Source organism: Esox lucius, chromosome 9 (genome assembly GCF_011004845.1).
Source record: "Esox lucius isolate fEsoLuc1 chromosome 9, fEsoLuc1.pri, whole genome shotgun sequence".
NCBI lineage: Eukaryota > Metazoa > Chordata > Actinopteri > Esociformes > Esocidae > Esox > Esox lucius.
Window position 1 is genome coordinate 25,267,309 of NC_047577.1, and position 18,797 is coordinate 25,286,105.

The 18,797-nt window shown below is 41.9% G+C and overlaps 1 protein-coding gene across 1 annotated transcript in view; it reads right to left on the reverse strand.

Annotated features, from left to right (window-relative positions):
• Positions 1-6,446: 6,446 nt before the first annotated feature.
• Positions 6,447-18,797, reverse strand: part of cfap58 (cilia and flagella associated protein 58) — a 76,463-nt gene continuing 64,112 nt past the window's right edge. The window contains exons 13-18 of the mRNA XM_020044459.2: positions 11,648-11,871; positions 10,502-10,613; positions 10,205-10,309; positions 7,506-7,625; positions 7,012-7,145; positions 6,447-6,695 (exon numbers count right to left, since the gene is read on the reverse strand). Coding sequence (XP_019900018.1) covers positions 6,578-6,695; positions 7,012-7,145; positions 7,506-7,625; positions 10,205-10,309; positions 10,502-10,613; positions 11,648-11,871 — 813 coding nt within the window. The 3' untranslated portion in view covers positions 6,447-6,577. The remainder of the gene's footprint in view (positions 6,696-7,011; positions 7,146-7,505; positions 7,626-10,204; positions 10,310-10,501; positions 10,614-11,647; positions 11,872-18,797) is intronic.

Consider the following 18,797-nt stretch of genomic DNA (forward strand, 5'->3'; position numbering starts at 1 on the left):
GCTTTTTACAACAGCAGTTGTCACAAAGTGCTTTACAGAGACACCCGGCCTTAAACCCCAAGGAGCAAACAACAGTAGTGTTGAATTTCAGTGGCTAGGAAAAACTCCCTAAGAAGGTCGAATTTTAGGAAGAAACCTAGAGAGGACCCAGGCTCAGAGGGGTGACCAGTCCTCTTCTGGCTGTGCCGGGTGAGATATTAAGAGTCCAATTGGAATAATAAATACATTTCTCTGGGCTAAATCCAGAGTATATTTGATTTTAGACTAGGTCAGAAGTATGACCAGGTGGACAAGGACAGGAACAGCAACGGTCCCCCCAAACCAGGTAATCCGCAGGTGTGGACCAGGACCTCATCTCCTTCTAAAATTTTAAATTGGAGGAAACTGAGAAAAGTTAGTAGTACATCCCTCATGTCCCGCCAGGCATCAACCAAAGGGACACCCACCAACCGCAACCCCCCTGAATGAGGGCCGAGTATTGCCAGCAGCGTACAGCCCAACTGCACAAGTGCGCAATAGAGAGTCAACAACAAGCCAGTGACTCTTCCCCCGAAGGGCATTGGAGGGAGGGCATCCCAGTGGCGACGAGAGCCCACCTGGCAAGACAGCAAGGGTGGACAGTATCAAGCCTACTGGTCACCTTCACGCCCCCGGGCCAGGCTACACCTAATTATAAACCGTGCTGTAGAGATGAGTTTTTAGTAGACACTTGAAAGTTTGCACTGAGTTTGCATTTCTAACCTTAATTGGCAGATCATTCCACAGGAGTGGAGCTCTATGAGAAAAGGCCCTGCCGCCAACTGTTTGTTTAGAAATTCTAGGTACAATTAAAAGGCCTGCATCTTGCGATCTAAGGTTACGTGTAGGTATGTATGGCTGGATCATTTCAGCAAGGTAAGTAGGAGCAAGTCCATGTATTGATTTATAGGTTAAGAGTAAAACCTTAAAATCAGCCCTAACCCTAACAGGCAGCCAATGTAAGGATGCCAGGACAGGAGAAATGTGTTCAAATTTTTTTATTCTAGTTAGGATTCTAGCAGCTGTGTGCAGCACTAATTGAAGTTTATTTATTAATTTGTCTGGATAACCAGAGAGAAGAGCATTGCAGTAATCTAATCTAGAAGTAACGAAAGCATGGATTAATTTTTCTGCATCAGTTTTTGATAGAAAGTTTCAAATTTTTGCGATGTTTCGAAGATGAAAATAAGCAACTTTTGAGACATATTTTATATGTTCTTCAAAGGAGAGGTCAGGGTCAAGGGTAACGCCAAGGTTTTTTACAGTTTTTTGGGATACGACCATGCAGCCGTCGAGGTTCACAGTGAGATCTGCTAACAACGCTCTTTGTTTTTTGGGTCCTAAAAGGAGCATTTCTGTTTTATTTGAGTTTAAGAGCAAGAAATTCTCTGTCATCCACTTCCTAATATCTGAAACGCATGCTTCCAAAATAGCTAATTTAGGGGCTTCTCCATGCTTCATTGAAATATATAACTGTGTGTCATCAGCATAACAGTGAAAGTTAATATTGTGATTTCGGATTACATCGCCCAGAGGGAGCATGTATAGTGAGAAAAGTAATGGGCCCAGAACCAAGCCTTGAGGAACTCCAAAGCATACCTTTGACTTGTCAGAGGATATGCCATCCACACTAACGAACTGATATCTTTCAGATAAATAAGATTTAAACCAGGCTAGAACATGTCCACGTAGCCCAATATTGGTTTCCAGTCTCTCTAAGAGAAGGGAGTGATCAATAGTGTCAAAAGCAGCACTAAGATCAAGAAGCAACAGGACGGATGCGGAACCTTTGTCTGAGGCCATTAGAAGGTCATTTGTTACCTTCACGAGTGCAGTCTCAGTACTATGATGGGATCTAAAACCGGACTGGAATATTTCATAAATGTTTTTTGTCTTTAGGAAGGCATTCAGTTGTTGGGAAACACATTTTTCTAAGATTTTTGAGAGGAACGGGAGGTTCGATATTGGCCTATAATTGTTTAATATGTCGGGATCTAGATTAGATTTTTTTAGAAGAGGCTTAATTTCCGCAATTTTTAGTGAGTTTGGTACGCATCCGGAGGAAAGGGAGCAATTTATTATGTTCAGCATTGGCTGACCTAGCACAGGAAATAACTCCTTAAGTAATTTTGTAGGAATCGGGTCTAGCTAAGAGTTTGTGGGTTTAGAACTCATTACAAATTTTGTAAATGTGTCGAGCGATACGGTATCAAAAAATTCAAGTGTCCCCATTGACACCTGATCAGGGAGGTTCCGGAAATTTTTTGGACAACTGAGATTTTTAGGACCATAACTATTTAAGGATTCAGTTATTTGTTTTCTAATGGTGACGATCTTTTCATCAAAGTAGTTCATGTATTCATTACAACTAAAGTGAAGACCCACTTCACTTGCTAAGCTTTCCTTTTTTGTTAACTTTGCAACTGTATCAAAGAGAAATTTTGGATTGTTTTTGTTCGCCTCAATCAGGTTGGAGAAATAAGCTGATCGAGCAGACGTGAGTGATTTTCTGTATTGTACTGTACTGTCTATCCAGGCTAGTCTAAATACTTCCAACTTGGTGGAGCGCCACTTTCGCTCCAATTTTCTGGAGGCTTGCTTAAGTGCTCTAGTATTGTCGGTGTACCAAGGAGCAAGTTTCTTGTTGCGTATTTCTTTAGTTTTTAGTGGTGCAACTATGTCTAATGTATTTCGCAGTATTGAGTTTAGATCCTCGATTTGATCGTTTACAGATTTATTTACGCTGTCATTTATGAGCGAACTAGTAAGAATATCAAGGAATTTATTTGTAATCCGAGAATTTATAGTACGGCTTTTGAAACTCATTGTTTGGGGGGCAAGTGGATTTCTTGTTTTAACGGTAAATGTAATAAGACAGTGATCCGATAATCCAGGATTTTGGGGGTAAATTATTAGATCTACAATATCTATTTCTCGTGACAGGACTAAATCTAAGGTATGATTGTGGCAATGTGTTGGAGCTGAGACATGTTGGATGAAACCCATTGAGTCAATTATGGCTTGAAAGGCTTTTTGAAGAGGATCATTGGGGTTTTCCATATGGATATTGAAATCGCCAAAAATTTGAATACTATCTGCCATGACTACAAGGTTAGACAAGAATTCTGGAAACTCATTGAGGAACATTGTGTATGGCCCGGGGGGCCTATAAATAGTAGCTATGTAAAATGATTTATCGGCCTGGTTAACTTTCATGAGTAAAACTTCGAAAGAATGAAACTCTGTGATATGTTTGAGAGTAAGTTTATATTTACTGTCATAAATATTAGCGACACCCCCTCCCTTTCGGGACGCACGAGGGATATGATCACTAGTATAGCCAGGAGGTGAGGCCTCATTTAAGGCAGTGAATTCATTAGGCTTTAGCCACGTTTCACATAAACCAATAGCATCTAGTTTATGATCAGAGATTAATTCATTTACTGCAACTGCCTTTGGAGCAAGAGATCTAATATTTAGGAGTCCCATTTTGAGATGGGAAGTGATACAATTATTTTTATTTTTGACCGAGGTGGAGGAAGGCTTTATCTTAATAAGGTTGTTTTTGTTAGCACTACCTTGTTTAACTTTTCTCAGCCTGGAACAAGTCACAGTGACAATAGTTAAAGCTGTACTAACTACTCTGGCTATGCTATTGACAGACTCCACTATGCTAGCAGGCTGGCTAACAGCCTGCAGCCTGACCTGCACCCTATCTCATGTTAAAGCTATAGGAGTGAGACTCCTGTCAATGTTCCTAGACAAAAGAAGAGCACCACTCCAGCTAGGATGGAGTCCGTCGCTCCTCAGCAGATCAGGCCTGGCCCTGTTTCTGGGAGAGTCCCAAAAAGAAGGCCAGTTATCTACAAACTCTACCTCCTGCGACGGGCAGAACTCCGTTTTCAGCCAGCGATTGAGCTGTGCAAGTCTGCTGTAGAGCTCGTCACCACCCCTAGCTGGGAGGGGGCCAGAGACAATTACTCGATGCCGACACATCTTTCTAGCTAATTTACACGCTGATGCTATGTTCTGCTTCGTAACCTCTGACTGTTTCATCGTAACATCGTTGGTGCCAACGTGGATAACAATATATCTGTACTCTCTATACTTGCCAGTTTTAGACTTCGCTAGCACCAACCACAGATTTGCGGCTACGTCGGTGGCTCTGCCCCCCGGTAAACAATGTACGATCGCCGGCTGATTCTTTAGTCTAATACTGCGTGTGATGGAATCGCCAATGACTAAAGTTTTCAGTTTTTCAAGTCCACCACTCCGAAGACGGCTCGGGCCTTGACTCCGACTTCAGTGGGGAAAACCTGTTCAAAGTCTCAGTTGGTTTTAGCAACGATTCAGGTTTAACTGGTCGACGGCATTTCTTCCCAGTGACCAAGAGAAAGTTATTGCCCGGCTGCAGGAGCTGTGCCGGGGGGCTAACAAAACTATCGTTTCTACCTGGTGGCACTGACGCAGATTTTTCTATTTCTACACTAGCATAATCCTTGCCTGGCATTTGCGTCAGAAGCCGAGCCTCTAACTCTGCTATCTTTAACTTAAGACGAACATTCTCCTCTGTGTTGTTGCTACAACAATTACAGTGAAAAGGCATTGTAATGATACTTAGCCTCGGGTGTTCAGGGGTGAGTAGTTCTGTTAATTATGTCCAAAAAGAGTCCCGGTGTAGAAAAGTTGGGTAAGAGGTCAACAGATAAATATTGCGTTGGTAAAACTCTTAAAATAGAATTTTGACCAATTAGTTTATATCGAGTAAATTCGAAAAAGTTTGGCAGGTAGCCAGGTAGGTAACAGCAGGCAGAGTACAGCACGTCAACAATCCCACAATGTAGTTCGCCTTGCGGCTCAGCTCTTTCTTCACCACGACAGACCGATACATCGACCGCATTACTGCAGAAGCTGCACCGATCCGTCTGTCAATCTCCCGTTCCATCCTTCCCTCACTCGTGAACAAGACCCCTAGATACTTAAACTCCTCCACTTGAGGCAGGTACTCTCCACCAACCTGAAGTGGGCAAGCCACCCTTTTCCGACTGAGGACCATGGCCTCGGATTTGGAGGTACTGATTTTCATCCCAACCGCTTCACACTCGGCTGCAAACCGTCCAAGTGCATGCTGAAGGTCCTGGTTAGAAGGGGCCAACACGACAACATCATCTGCAAAGAGCAGAGATGAAATTGTGTGGTCCCCAAACCTGACACCCTCCGGCCCCTGGTTGCGCCTAGAAATTCTGTCCATATAAATTACGAACAGAACCGGCGACAAAGGGCATCCCTGCCGGAGTCCAACATGCACTGGGAACAAGTCTGACTTACTGCCGGCAATGCGGACCAAGCTCCTGCTTCGGTTGTACAGGGACCTGACAGCCCTTAGCAAAGGACCCAGGACCCCATATTCCCGAAGCACCCTCCACAAGATGCCGCGAGGGACACAGTCGAATGCCTTCTCCAAATCCACAAAACACATGTGGATTGGTTGGGCAAACTCCCATGAACCCTCCAACACCCCGTAGAGGGTATAGAGCTGGTCCAGTGTTCCACGGCCCGGACGAAAACCTCCTGAATCTGAGGTTCTACTATCGGCCGTATTCTCCTCTCCAGAACCCTGGCATAGACTTTCCCGGGGAGGCTGAGAAGTGTGATCCCCCTATAGTTGAAATAGTTTTTCTTTACTCTGTATAAGAATCAAGAGCTTCTAAAGTGAAGTTGTACATTTTTGCCATGGGAGCTGAATATACAAAGGACACCTGTGGTGTGAACCTCCACAGTGGTACCATACATTGTATGTCACAAATACATAAATCTCAACAGGGGTGTGAGGGTGTCCTGTGTCATGTGTAGTGATCAGTTTTGATCATTGGAAGTTCCTGAGATCGTAAATAAATAAATCCCAGGGGACGTTGTCTTCCTAAGGTGTAGCATTCAGGGATATCTTTAAACAGATGTTACATCAACAATCGTCCCATATAATTTATGTCACAAATGCATAAATCTCAAGGTGTTGTGAGAATATATTGTGTCATGTGTAGTGATCAGTGTTAGTTCCTGAGTTTGCAAACAAATAATACTTTGGCGCCACTGTCTTTGCAGGGTCTAGCATTCAGGAATATCTTTACAACAGTGTCCATTACGTTGTATGTCACAAATGTGAGAGTATCATGTGTCAAGTGTAGTGATCAGTTTTGATCAGTGAAAGTTCCTGAGATCGAAAATAAATAAATCCCAAGGGGCGTTGTCTTGCGTGACAAAATGATCTAATGTCAAGAAGCTATTTTATGACGAGGTAATATGTCCCCATCAAATTTTGTGCTTCATTGCTCTCTCTAAAATACAGCTGGAAGAGACCTAGACCTAGTCACCCTTGTTGGTAACTATTGTACTAGGCTATGGTAACTCTTTATTGAATAAAAAACAGCTCAATTATGTATATATTTATTTTGTGTTTAGAAAAGCCTGTAAAAACAGTATAGACAATGGTGTTATGATGAGATGATCAGATAATAGTGATAGTGTGACAGGATGTAAGACAGAAGCTTCTCATCGCTCTCTATGTTGTCATTTTGCGAGCCTTCTGAAGGCTGAAGCCTCCACCGGTGAAGCGTGGGCCATCACTGCGCTTGGGTAGGATCAATGACTGTTCCAACTGGGCTAGGCTCCTCTCCTCCCTGCAGACACAGAAGAATTCCAGGGAATTATTTGGAGATTTATCAGACAGACATCCAGACCAAGTTTATCCATCCACACCATAGACATTAGTGGGTGACACACAGAGCATCCCAGATGCAACTTTGTTGCAAGCAATATGAATAGATCCAAGATTGGTTTTTGGTTCTCACTGATTGATTGACTTCATATTGACGGCCATGTTCAACTAGGTACTTGCGCACATGTACTCACACACTCACTCACTGCATTTTCACAACTTTTGTACAATTCTATCAGTTTGGATCAGAAAAAGTACTATACCAGGTTGACCTTTACCTGCTCTGCTGTTCTTTGCGTTTCTGATTAAGGTACTTCTTCTTGATGTTCTGCAGCGCGTGGGCCTGTCTCTCAATCTCATACTTGTAATCCTGTGTTTGGGACTCATACATTTTCAGCTCTGCTGACAAAGCCTGTATGAGGATATTAAAAGGAAAAGATACAAGTAAAATACAGAGGAGAGAAAATAAAGCAACTTCAAATCTAGACGTGTGGTCCTGTCACTGTTAACAGCTGCTTAAAAATAAGTAATTTGGCAAGTAAGTGTAAACAGGGAATGAGGGTGGCATACAGTGTAGCAGTAAGAACAACTGATCAGTAACGAAAAGGTCACTACAGTATATCGAATTCCTAAGCCTGCAAGGAATAGGTCAATAGGTCATTGATGTTTTCTCTGTCATATAGTTATTTGTGGTACAGTAAAGGAAATAAAAACAGAAAATAAGAATCTATGAAAAATATAGATCAATATTTTGCTGTAAAAAAACCACAACCTTGAGCTGTTTTGTCTTCTGCCTGAGTGTCTGTTGGTAATTTTGAAGCTGCTCGGCTGCCTCTGGTCCAGGCTGCCGGGCCAAAATGTGCTTCAGCTCCACATACAGCTTCTCCTTCTCCTGAGCATTTAAGGGGAAGAGAAATCAGTCATCAGTCAGAAATGGGTCCTTTTAAAGCGTGCACATCCTACTCGGGCATTTTCTTACCAGCTGGAATGAAAAGTTACACTTGAGTAAGTAAAAGTTGTTCCAAAAGAAATAATTATTCGCAAACTGCACATCACTGTTGACAGCAGAGCTGCCAAGATTGTGGGCTGACACTCCTGTAATCTTTTTGGCATCTCCATCACACTGTTCCAACGAGTCACCAGGTCAATCAGCATCTTGTGTAAAGGCAAGTCTAGCTTCTCTTTAACCACAAGGCTGGCCATAGTGCTACAATGAAAAAAAGTCTGCAAGCATGCAATCACTAGAATTTTAACAGCAGTCAGTGATGCTGTGTGTGCGAAACAGCGCATGTTGAAGCTGCTCCACAAATGCCACAGAACGGAAATGTTATAACTTAGCAGCATTGTCCATAACAATACTTTTTTTTTACCCAGTCCTACTGGCAAGAATATAACTTTGTCTTTTAGCACTAGGACTGGCAAGCCTTTCAAACGAACATTGACAGCCAGAGCCGAATGCCGTTTTTCATCATTAGCATATGAATCGGCCCTAATAGCAGACACATTCTCCTCCTCCGCATCACCATCCAACCAGAGCATCAGTTCATCTTCTGGATTGTCATCAAACTATACAAAATTGAACAGTGTAAAAAAATTATGAATTACAGAATTTGTTTGCTTTAAATGGTTAATGAATTTGAAAAGAATACAAGGATGTGTTTGTATTTAAGGTCTTATCATATGAAAAAAATTACTACAAAAAGAATACATAGAACAATTATTTCTAAGAACCCAGGCTATAGTATTTGCATAGCTATAGTGTCCTAGATTACTGACATATAAGGTTTGTCTATAGTTGACATAAGTTATCTAAAAAACTGAGAGGAGTTATTAGAAAAAGAAGAGGTCCAAAATGACTAGGTGATCGTCTTTGCAGGTCTCACCCGGGGGTTTCTATTTTCTGTGGGGCTATCGAGTTTATTTCAACGCCAATGCATAGCTCAAGTGGTAAAGAATACTATTGGTATTTTGTTTTGTGAATAATTATTTTGCCTAACAGTTTTTAGAATATTTATCTTAAGATCAATAAAATAAGCAGAGAAATTCAAATAGAGTTGATGGTGTAATACGTTTATTGCATTGGTGATTGCTAAAGAATGTCTGGTATTTAGTTTCATGAATAATTATTTACATTTACATTTGATGAATTAGCCTATGCAAAAATGCTGAATCTACTATTGAAAAACTGATAAAGTGTGATACATACGTTGAGTTGTGAAGTAGCCTTTGTAGTTTGTATTATGTTTCAATAATAGCCTAATTAAATTGTTGAATGGTCATGGAAATCTTGTATTTCATTTGTAATTCAAATTCGAGCAAGACTATCATTCATCTGGGTGTTTCGCTTATTCATCCACTGACGTCATGCCTCCAGTGATTAGCGGCTAGGTACCATATGGGTACCAACGCCAAGTGCCGTGGGTTGTTGGCTATTTAGGTCTGAAAACAGGTAAAAAAAAAAAGTAAATAGTCTCTAAATAGTTTTCCTTTTGTGAGTTCAGAATTCTGACAATGGAATAATGTAATACACACCTGTTAAGAAAAAGTAATGGAAGGAGGAGGGTTTAGCTTTCAAAATGGAAGTTTTATTTTAATTACAAACTTAAACGCCACTTCCTGTAGGGATTTGGCGATCCTACTGTTAAACATGAAACAATTGGATTACAAATGTTATCCCAAAAATCTCGATTTGGCACACAATTTGCTAACTAATATAGGATACCATGGCTATGTTAAGTTAACATGACTAAATAATGTTTATAAATTCCACATTTTAAAGCGATATTTGAGAATTGTAGCAATAACAGGTAATTATGTGAGCCATTACTGAATACGTAGTTAAGCGAGCCCCCATGTCAAACGTCTATGTGCTTAACAGGTGTCTCTCATCAATGATTACCAAAAATATAACAACAATGATGATTAATGACTTGTTGATCACAAACCATCAGGGCAGAATTTTTTTTTTTATCTGTCCAAATGTTGTTATGGAAATTTCTTGAACTGATGTATTCTTATTTATTCAAGTATTGAGTCCCCATGTTTAGATAAGAAAAGGAATGTTGGTTGTGCTGTGGTAGAGGAAGTATGAGGGGCTGAGGTAAACGTGAATCTTTAGCAAGATGGGGGTAGATGCAGAACAATGGGTCTTAGGACAGGATAGAGGAAAATACACAACAGGAGGGACGATGGATAAGGAACATAGGTTGTTTTTACGGTACGACCATGCAGTTTCTTATCTCCACCCATTCCTCTGTAAGTATTGAATGTAATTCCAAATGCTTAAGAGACTCCTCAGATGATTATCCTGTAAGCTTTTGACATGTCTCTCTATTTGCAAATAAACTATCAATAGTGCCAAGAGAATTTTGTCTCTGTACTTACTCCTTTAAAAGTTCTGATCGATGGAATTACCATCACAATGTTTATTGGTTTTAAATAGGATTAAACAGATTGATGTTGCATGTTCACCTGTAATAAAAGCTCTTTCTCTACCACTTCCTTGCTCTTGGTTATCAGATCCCTCTGTAAAGAGTGAATCTTCTGTATCAACTTGTAGGTGCTGGGGTCGCTGGCCTGAGGAAAGTCAAATTAGATGGCGTTATTGCATAATTCCAACTTCAGCTCTTTGAGCTTTTTATTACTTTAGGTCTGGGCCAAAGTATAAAAAAAATACATTTCCTTAAATTAGTAGAGTTAAAAACCAATCTAAATTGTTTCAAGGTTTGAAACTTACAAAACCCACCACATGCACATAGTCACACACACCTCTAGCCTTCTCCATCGATGTACATTCATAGGCTTCTCAAGCTCCTCCTCCAAGGCTCTGCACCTCATCCTCTCTTTGAGAAGCTCCCGCTGCATATGGTAAACTTCATGTCTGTCGCAAAACCCCACAGAAAGGCGTCAAATGTCACAGCAAATATTTCCCTGCTCACAAAAATACTTTGATTCCACCACTTTCAACACACATTATGCAGTGAAACATTAGCGTGCCTTTATCAAGTCAATGTTTATCTCCTGGCATACGTCCAGCAAAAACAGATATAAGTAAAAAAATTGTGTATGAGACAGCAATGCAATCAGAGGAATGCAGGACCTGCAAGAAAGTGCATTTCTGTACCAGAAAAGTATTTTAAATAATGACAATCTGTAATTGATAAATTCACACTGATGCAGACCCATGGGCCTTTTCCTATTAAACTTTGTACTTGAGCATTCACTCTGTCTCTTTGTGTTTTAATTGATTCAGTTTCTTGTCAGCTCAGATATGAACCAGCAACCTTTTAGTTACCGGCCCAACACTAACAACTAGGCAAAGGGTTGCCTATGGGCCAAAATCAACTTGCATGCTTTCCATTTGTCCCCCACTCCCCAAAGTATCTTAAAAATATATATAAGGTTCTCAGATGTGACCAATAAAAAACCTTTTGTTAAATGTTAATACTCCATCTGTGTATTTACTTGGATGTGCTACCTTACTCTTTTTTGAGTTACTAATTTTCCTTGGATTACTCTACGAAGTTGGCACCCAACTAAAACAGTCTCGAGAAGCGCATTTCCAACTCTCTTGCCCATTAAAAAAAATATATGTTTGTGTGTGTATTGTGGGGGGGTTATAATCATAGATTTTACCCAAAAATTCTGGAAGCTAATGGTTTAGAGCTCTTTTGGACATGTTTATTACTTAAATTTTCAACCATTAATGAACACACATAAACCTATCCCATAACAATAATAATTGAATAAGTAATTTATGATTGTACTGTCCTTTAATGTGTTACATCAATTTATAGTTCCGTCCTTTAACTGCTGTGTTATTAATTTTCTGGTTTGCAGAATATTAGCTCAGAATAAATGTTGGCACCAGTCAAATCTAGTTTCCGACCCTTGCACTAGGCTATAAGCTATTACCTTATGTCATCCACGTTGGGCACTGTTTTGGCCAAGATGCCCTTCTCCCGTCTGAGTTTCTTAATCTCCATCTTGAGGAGGCGGATGTCCTCCACTCTCTGATTGTACTGGATCTCTCCCTTGTTCAGGATAGACTGCTGGATTTTGATCTTCTCGTAGAGGAGGGCCAGCTCGTCGTTTCGTCGCACCAGCTGAGTGCCCAGGATATCTCGTTCACTTATCACCTTGACCATGGTGATTGAAAATGAAAAGCAAAAAACAACAAACCCATGTTACTTTGATCAAAAGCAACAAAATTATGTATTAAAAGAAATTGTAGTCATGAAATTGGTTGTTTATGATGATTTGTATAAGTCTCTTACACCACATTACTGTTAAATACTTGTTGCCAATTGGTTAAAAGTGAATGCACATTAATTCCTGATATATTGGACAAATGGATGTCTTCAGGACAGATATAAGGCCATTAAAGGCAACAAAACCACTAAATTTAGAAATCGATAAACACCAATCTTTATGGAGTTTATCTTACTTGTACAGTGCTCATGTATTCATCCCTCTTGTGCTTTTCCACATTTTCTTGTGCTACAACATGAAATTAACATGGATTTACATAGGAGTTATTGCAACTCAAAAAGTCCATAATTTCATAGTGAAAAAAAATCTACAAATTGTTCTAAATCAATAGGAAATAAAAAAACATATGATTGGTGTTTTGGATTGGCCAAATCAAATTTCTGACCTTAAACCAATCAAGATGTTGTGGCAGGACCTGAAGCGGGCAGAAAATGGCAGACACCCCTCAAACCAGAGTCAATTGGCAAAACTCCCTCAAAGAATATGCCAGAGACTGATTAGAGGCTATAGTAGAGTTTACTCTGAGATACTGCAAATGGAGGTTCACCTATTTTTGCCCACATGACATCTGAGTTTTTGTTAATTAACCACTCTTATTAACACGAATTGGGATTTAGATTACAATTATGAGATTTTATGAGCTTGTCAGACCTCTCCCTATTTTTCACATCAGACAATTTCATGAATTTGTAAGTTTAAAGGCACAAACCACATAAGCAACCATTCACTAGTAGAAATCCTGTTTCTATTTATTTTTCCAAGGTTTAAGGACACAACCCAGTCATTTAGTTGATTAGTTCTACATGCATTGGCTCAGAAGAAGCATTGTCACCTTTCTAGGGGTTTTCCTGGCTCAAAATTAGGCAAAGGTGGTACCCCAACCTCTCCCTACCCCACACTCCACCAGACACCTCTCTGTGATATACATTACACTGAAGTACCAGGTACACCAGTCTGGTACACCAGTCTAATACTTGTTAGGCCTCCCACGGGAGCGCAGAACTCCAGAAATACGACTCCATGAGCATGCAGAAGTGTTCTGTAGGCAATGAACACCATACGTCTTGCAGAGCGGTCCACAATTCTGTTGTATTCCGAGGTGTAGGATTTCTGAGTTCCACAGCACATTGCATTGTATCCCAGATGTGTTCGATAATGTTGAGATCTGGTGACTTAGGTGGGAATGACAAAACCCCAAACTCATATGAGTGTTCCTCTAACCATAATTTGGCGTATTTAGACTTGTGTGGCAGCGCATTGTCCTGTTTGAAGAGGCCAACCCCATCAGAATGAACGCAGGATGGGTGAACAGGTGCAACTCATCAGAAAAGATGCACACATAGCGTTTACCTGTCAGAGACATTTGTAGACGTACCAGTGGTCCCATTGAATGCCAGCTAAACAAACCATATACCATTACGGAGATACCACTAGCCTGTACAATGACCTGTTGACATTGCAGGATCCATGGCTTCAAGGGGTTTTCTCCACACATGGATCCTTCAATCTGCCCAAAACACGACTCGTCAGTTTAGGCTACTCGTCCAGTGACGGTGTTCCCGAGCCCAGGCGAGGCACATAGCTGTGTGTCGAGCATTCATCATGTGTACTCAAGTTGGGTGTCGCCTCCTAAAGCCCATAACCCAGAGGGAACGTTGCACAGTCCTCACGCTGATGTTTGTTGAGGGCCCAACATTGAATGCAGACAGCTATAGCCCTGGATCTTTTGAGAATAGCCCCGAACCAAAAAAAAGTATTAATCCATCATTCTGATCGCGCATTATGGCAATGTAGGCATGTAGGCCACTAGCATGTACATTGAAATTTTCCTCATGTACATTCAAAACCCCTCTTTTTAAGAAGGGGGACCGGAGGGTGTATTCCAACTATAGGGGGATCACACTGCTCAGCCTCCCTGGGAAAGTCTATGCCAGGGTTCTGGAGAGGAGAATACGGCCGATAGTAGAACCTCGGATTCAGGAGGAACAGTGTGGTTTTCGTCCAGGCCGTGGAACACTGGACCAGCTCTATACCCTCTACAGTGTGATGGAGGGTTCATGGGAGTTTGCCCAACCAATCCACATGTGTTTTGTGGATTTGGAGAAGGCATTCGACTGTGTCCCTCGTGGCATCCTGTGTAGGGTGCTTCGAGAATATGGGGTCCTGGGTCCTTTGCTAAGGGCTGTCAGGTCCCTGTACAACCGAAGCAGGAGCTTGGTCCGCATTGCCGGCAGTAAGTCAGACTTGTTCCCTGTGCATGTTGGACTCCGGCAGGGATGCCCTTTGTCGCCGGTTCTGTTCGTAATTTTTATGGACAGAATTTCTAGGCGCAGCCAGGGGCCGGAGGGTGTCAGGTTTGGGGACCACACGATTTCGTCTCTGCTCTTTGCGGATGATGTTGTCGTGTTGGCCCCTTCAAGCCAGGACCTTCAGCATGCACTTGGACGGTTTACAGCCGAGTGTGAAGCGGTGGGGATGAAAATCAGTAACTCCAAATCCGAGGCCATGGTCCTCAGTCGGAAAAGGGTGGCATGCCCACTTCAGGTTGGTGGAGAGTACCTGCCTCAAGTGGAGGAGTTTAAGTATCTAGGGGTCTTGTTCACGAGTGAGGGAAGGATGGAACGGGAGATTGACAGACGGATCGGTGCAGCTTCTGCAATAATGCGGTCGATGTATCGGTCTGTCGTGGTGAAGAAAGAGCTGAGCCGCAAGGCGAAGCTCTCGATTTACCGGTCAATCTACGTTCCTACTCTCACCTATGGTCATGAGCTTTGGGTCATGACCGAAAGGACAAGATCCCGGATACAGGCGGCCGAAATGAGCTTTCTCCGCAGGGTGGCTGGGCGATCCCTTAGAGATAGGGTGAGAAGCTCTGTCACCCAGGAGGAGCTCAGAGTAGAGCCGCTGCTCCTCCACATCGAGAGGGGTCAGCTGAGGTGGCTTGGGCATCTGTTTCGGATGCCTCCGGAACGCCTTCCTGGGAAGGTGTTCCGGTCCCGTCCCACCGGGAGGAGACCCCGGGGAAGACCTAGGACACGCTGGAGGGACTATGTCTCCTGGCTGGCCTGGGAACGCCTCGCTGTGATCCTAGCAAACGCCTCTGGCACTGGCAGACGCAAACAATGACGTGTATGGTTGGTGTTGCTATGTATTTTTATATGGGCTCATCTGTACCAGTTTTTCTGGCACTTCAGTGTTTATAACTACACTCTTGAAAAACGAAAATAGTGTTAAATCTGTCCATGAGCGATACCTAATGCTGTACATTTTTTTGCTATTAAATCTTTTTTCATTTCTGCGCCTCAGAGCCATCCGTAGTTATAGCTTGACTTTAGCGGGAGCTTTTAGGATTGCACTACTAGCACAGACACTTTATTGGCGGTTAACTTGACCTGAGAGCTTCACAGGTATTTGTTTTCAATGTATCATTGGAGAGTAGGCCTTCATGTTGTGAATCATGTTTACTTGGCACTAGTTTAACAACAACACCCTAAAAACACGTTAGTAGGCTACACATCAGTTAACACAGTTTTTCTCAACCCTGCTCCTTGGCGGCCCCCTGCCCTGCATATTTTAGATCACACCTGATTCAAATGATCAGCTCATTATCAAGTCCTTCATGAGCTACATTGGGTATGTAAGGGCAGGGAGAGATCTAAAACATGCAGGGCAAGGGGGCATCCAGGAGCAGGGTTGAGAAACACTGCGTTAATACAATGAATGTGAAGAAACTGGAATATCTCTCATAACAAGGGCTAATGCTAGGCGTGTCACCCCTAACTCTTCATCCGGTCCCGAGGCGCTATGTTACACGAATCCACTTGCTAACACCTTGCTTGTAGCATGATAAGTTTTCATAACACAAATGTTTTTGCTAATCAAAGCTTGTGCTACAACATCAAAGTATTAATGTTTCCACCAAAGCATATTCTAATAGTGGAATTTACAAAGATCTGTGCTCTGCATGAATTACAGACGTTCCCTGATTTAATGTTTGTAGATAACATCTCTACCCACCATGACCACTTTATGCAACTGCCGAATCAAGTACGCCACCTTATGCATGTGGTTGAATTTTGTAATCATTTAACAGAGAAAATGTTGACTGTATTCCACCACACACACACACACGTGCACACCAAAACTAAACTAAGTTTTTGTGTGTGCACGTGTGTGTGTGGTGGAATACAGTCAAAATTTCAAATATCACACATTTTTGTAAAAATGAAATGCTTACATTACAGAATGCATGGATGCATGCATTATTTTTTTTTAATGGAAGTCAATGGGACATTTCTGTCCACGAAGGTGTCCAGAGGGAGTATCTGGCACTACATAAAATATACTAATGCTATCAAATCAATTTGGTTGCTAATTTTTTAGATATACAAGACTCTAATCACCACCAAAGCCCCATGCCCCTACTATTTATTATATGAAAAAAAATAATTATTATGATTTAAAAAAATAAATAATCAAACAATCAAACTGGAATTTAAAGGGTTAAAATCCTGGTTGTTTTTAAAATCAAATGTTTGGTTGTTTTGAGCAGGTTTCAAGTTTAGAGATTTATAAAAAAAAAAAAAGCTGAAAACAATATTAATGTATACATATTTTATATCAGTTTATTGTACGTGTACATTTTGTCCACGAAGGTGTCCAAAGGGTAGTAAATTTGATGGGCGCACAAGGGTTAATTCCATGTTAAGCACTGACAAGCATGGTTCTATTAGCAGCTGGCAAACCAACGCAAATCTGTGTGCGAGGAGGATTTATCCAGCAACCGGGTTTGTTTACTAAACTGTAGCTCACATTAGGAGTGGGATTTATTGCTACCTAATGCCATCGAGAACCTTGATGGGTCCGTGGATGAGGCTGAATCGACTCCAGCACGTGCAACACATGGAATTGATTTTCAAGCTCTCATCAACCCTGAGGTTTTAGAAACCTTCCCCGTCTCCAAAGAAACTGGAAGAGGCAGAGAATGGAGGGACCAAACGGACAACTCTCAATTTTGTAACTAAGCATGTAAATGCTATTTAGATAATTCTGTCCGGTTTGCCATGAATATTATGGGGAGGTACTGAAATTATTACTACTACTCAGCATTAGCACGATTTTCGTTGGGAACGGCCATGTCAGCAATTTTCCCTGACTGATAATATTCCGGAATGACCTCCTGTCTTTTAGAGAAATAGCTAGATTTCATTTTATTAACACAATAGTACCTCACATTCTCTAAACATTTTGATAAATGTCCATAAACTCCAATTTATGGACATCAACAGCACCGTAGTTCAGCTGTTTTGAAACAGCACCGCACTGTTAGCTTTGTGAAACAGCACTGCGCTGTTGATGCAATTGTTGATGTATTCCAGAATGGTGGAAACATATGTTTCAATGGTGGCTTGAGTGGCCAATAATCTCCAGTCTGTGTGTTGAAACTGGTGCTGTAGAAGTGAGTCTGACCCCTCTGGCCACACAATGACTGTCCTCACTGATGGTTTCATACTTTTAATGAGGGGTAAATACCTGGGGTGTAGGAACAGTGAAAGGTGATCAGACTGTCTCATGTAGGGGAGGGGAATGTCTTTGTAAGCCTGGAATGTTTGTATACACAGTCTAGTGTATTGTTTCCTTTGGTGAAGCAGACTGTTTGGGAAAACGGGTTTCAGATTTGAGTAGTTGAAATCCCCAGCAACGACAAATAAAAGGCCTGCACCTAATCATCAGGTACTCTAGATTGGTTGAGCAGTGACACCTGTTGGAGTTAGTGTCTGTACACCCTGTTTTGTTTACATAAATGCACAGCCCACCTCCTCTGGTCTTACCGGAGTCCTCTGCCGTCCGATCAGCCCTGAAGATGTTGCGCCTCACTAGCTCAATTGCGTTATCGGGTATGTTGTTGTTAAGCCACAATTCTGAAAAAATAATGACGCTGCAAATTCTTGTGAGATGATTCTCAATTGTAATTTGTCCATTCTGTTAGCCAGTGACCGTACGTTAGTGAGGTCTTTAAGATCACAATGGCCCCACCAGGTACTTCCTGTCGGTAATGTAAATAGCATCACCCAGGCGTCTTTGCAATCTCTGGTGGAAGTTGGAACTCTTTCTGTGCATTGTGCTCCAGTATTTTGTTGTCGGCTGTATAGAGTGTATGCCAGGCTGTACTGAGTGAATAAACTAAGAACTGTTAAGTAAACTAATTTGGTCATCATTCCAGGATCAAGGACTGGTAGACATTTTATGGGATTTAAGTGCATCCATCCTATAGTTTCTGCTTAGTTGTTTTACTAAGTTCCCACTCACATTGGCTCCACATTGCTTCTAGCATACAGAGCATATCATTCCCTCTCCATTATGTCTTAACCCATTGAATTCACTCTCAAATTTAGCCACTGAGGGTAAATGTTTACTGGACTCTATGTTTATTAGAGGATTTAGGAATCACAAAAAATATTCTACTTCTCCGGGAGCCATCACCTTATCGTGGTGGAGAGCTTTGTGTGTTCCTATGAACCAGAGGGCTGTGTTGTCCGGGCCTTAGTGCTGCTGGTAGGGTTTTCCATGGCAAAGTGGTCTCAGGGGAGGAGCCAGACTAAGAATTATTCAAAACATCCTATGTATAAACGAGGAAGAGGAGGAGTTACCCTGCCCGGAGGAAGCCCAGGGCCCCGTCTGGAGCCAGGCCCAGAGGCAGGGCTCGCCGGCGAGCGCCTGGTGGCCGGGTTTGCCACAGAGCCCGGTCGAGCATAGCCCGAAAAAGCAACGTGGCACCCCCCTCTCCATCCTA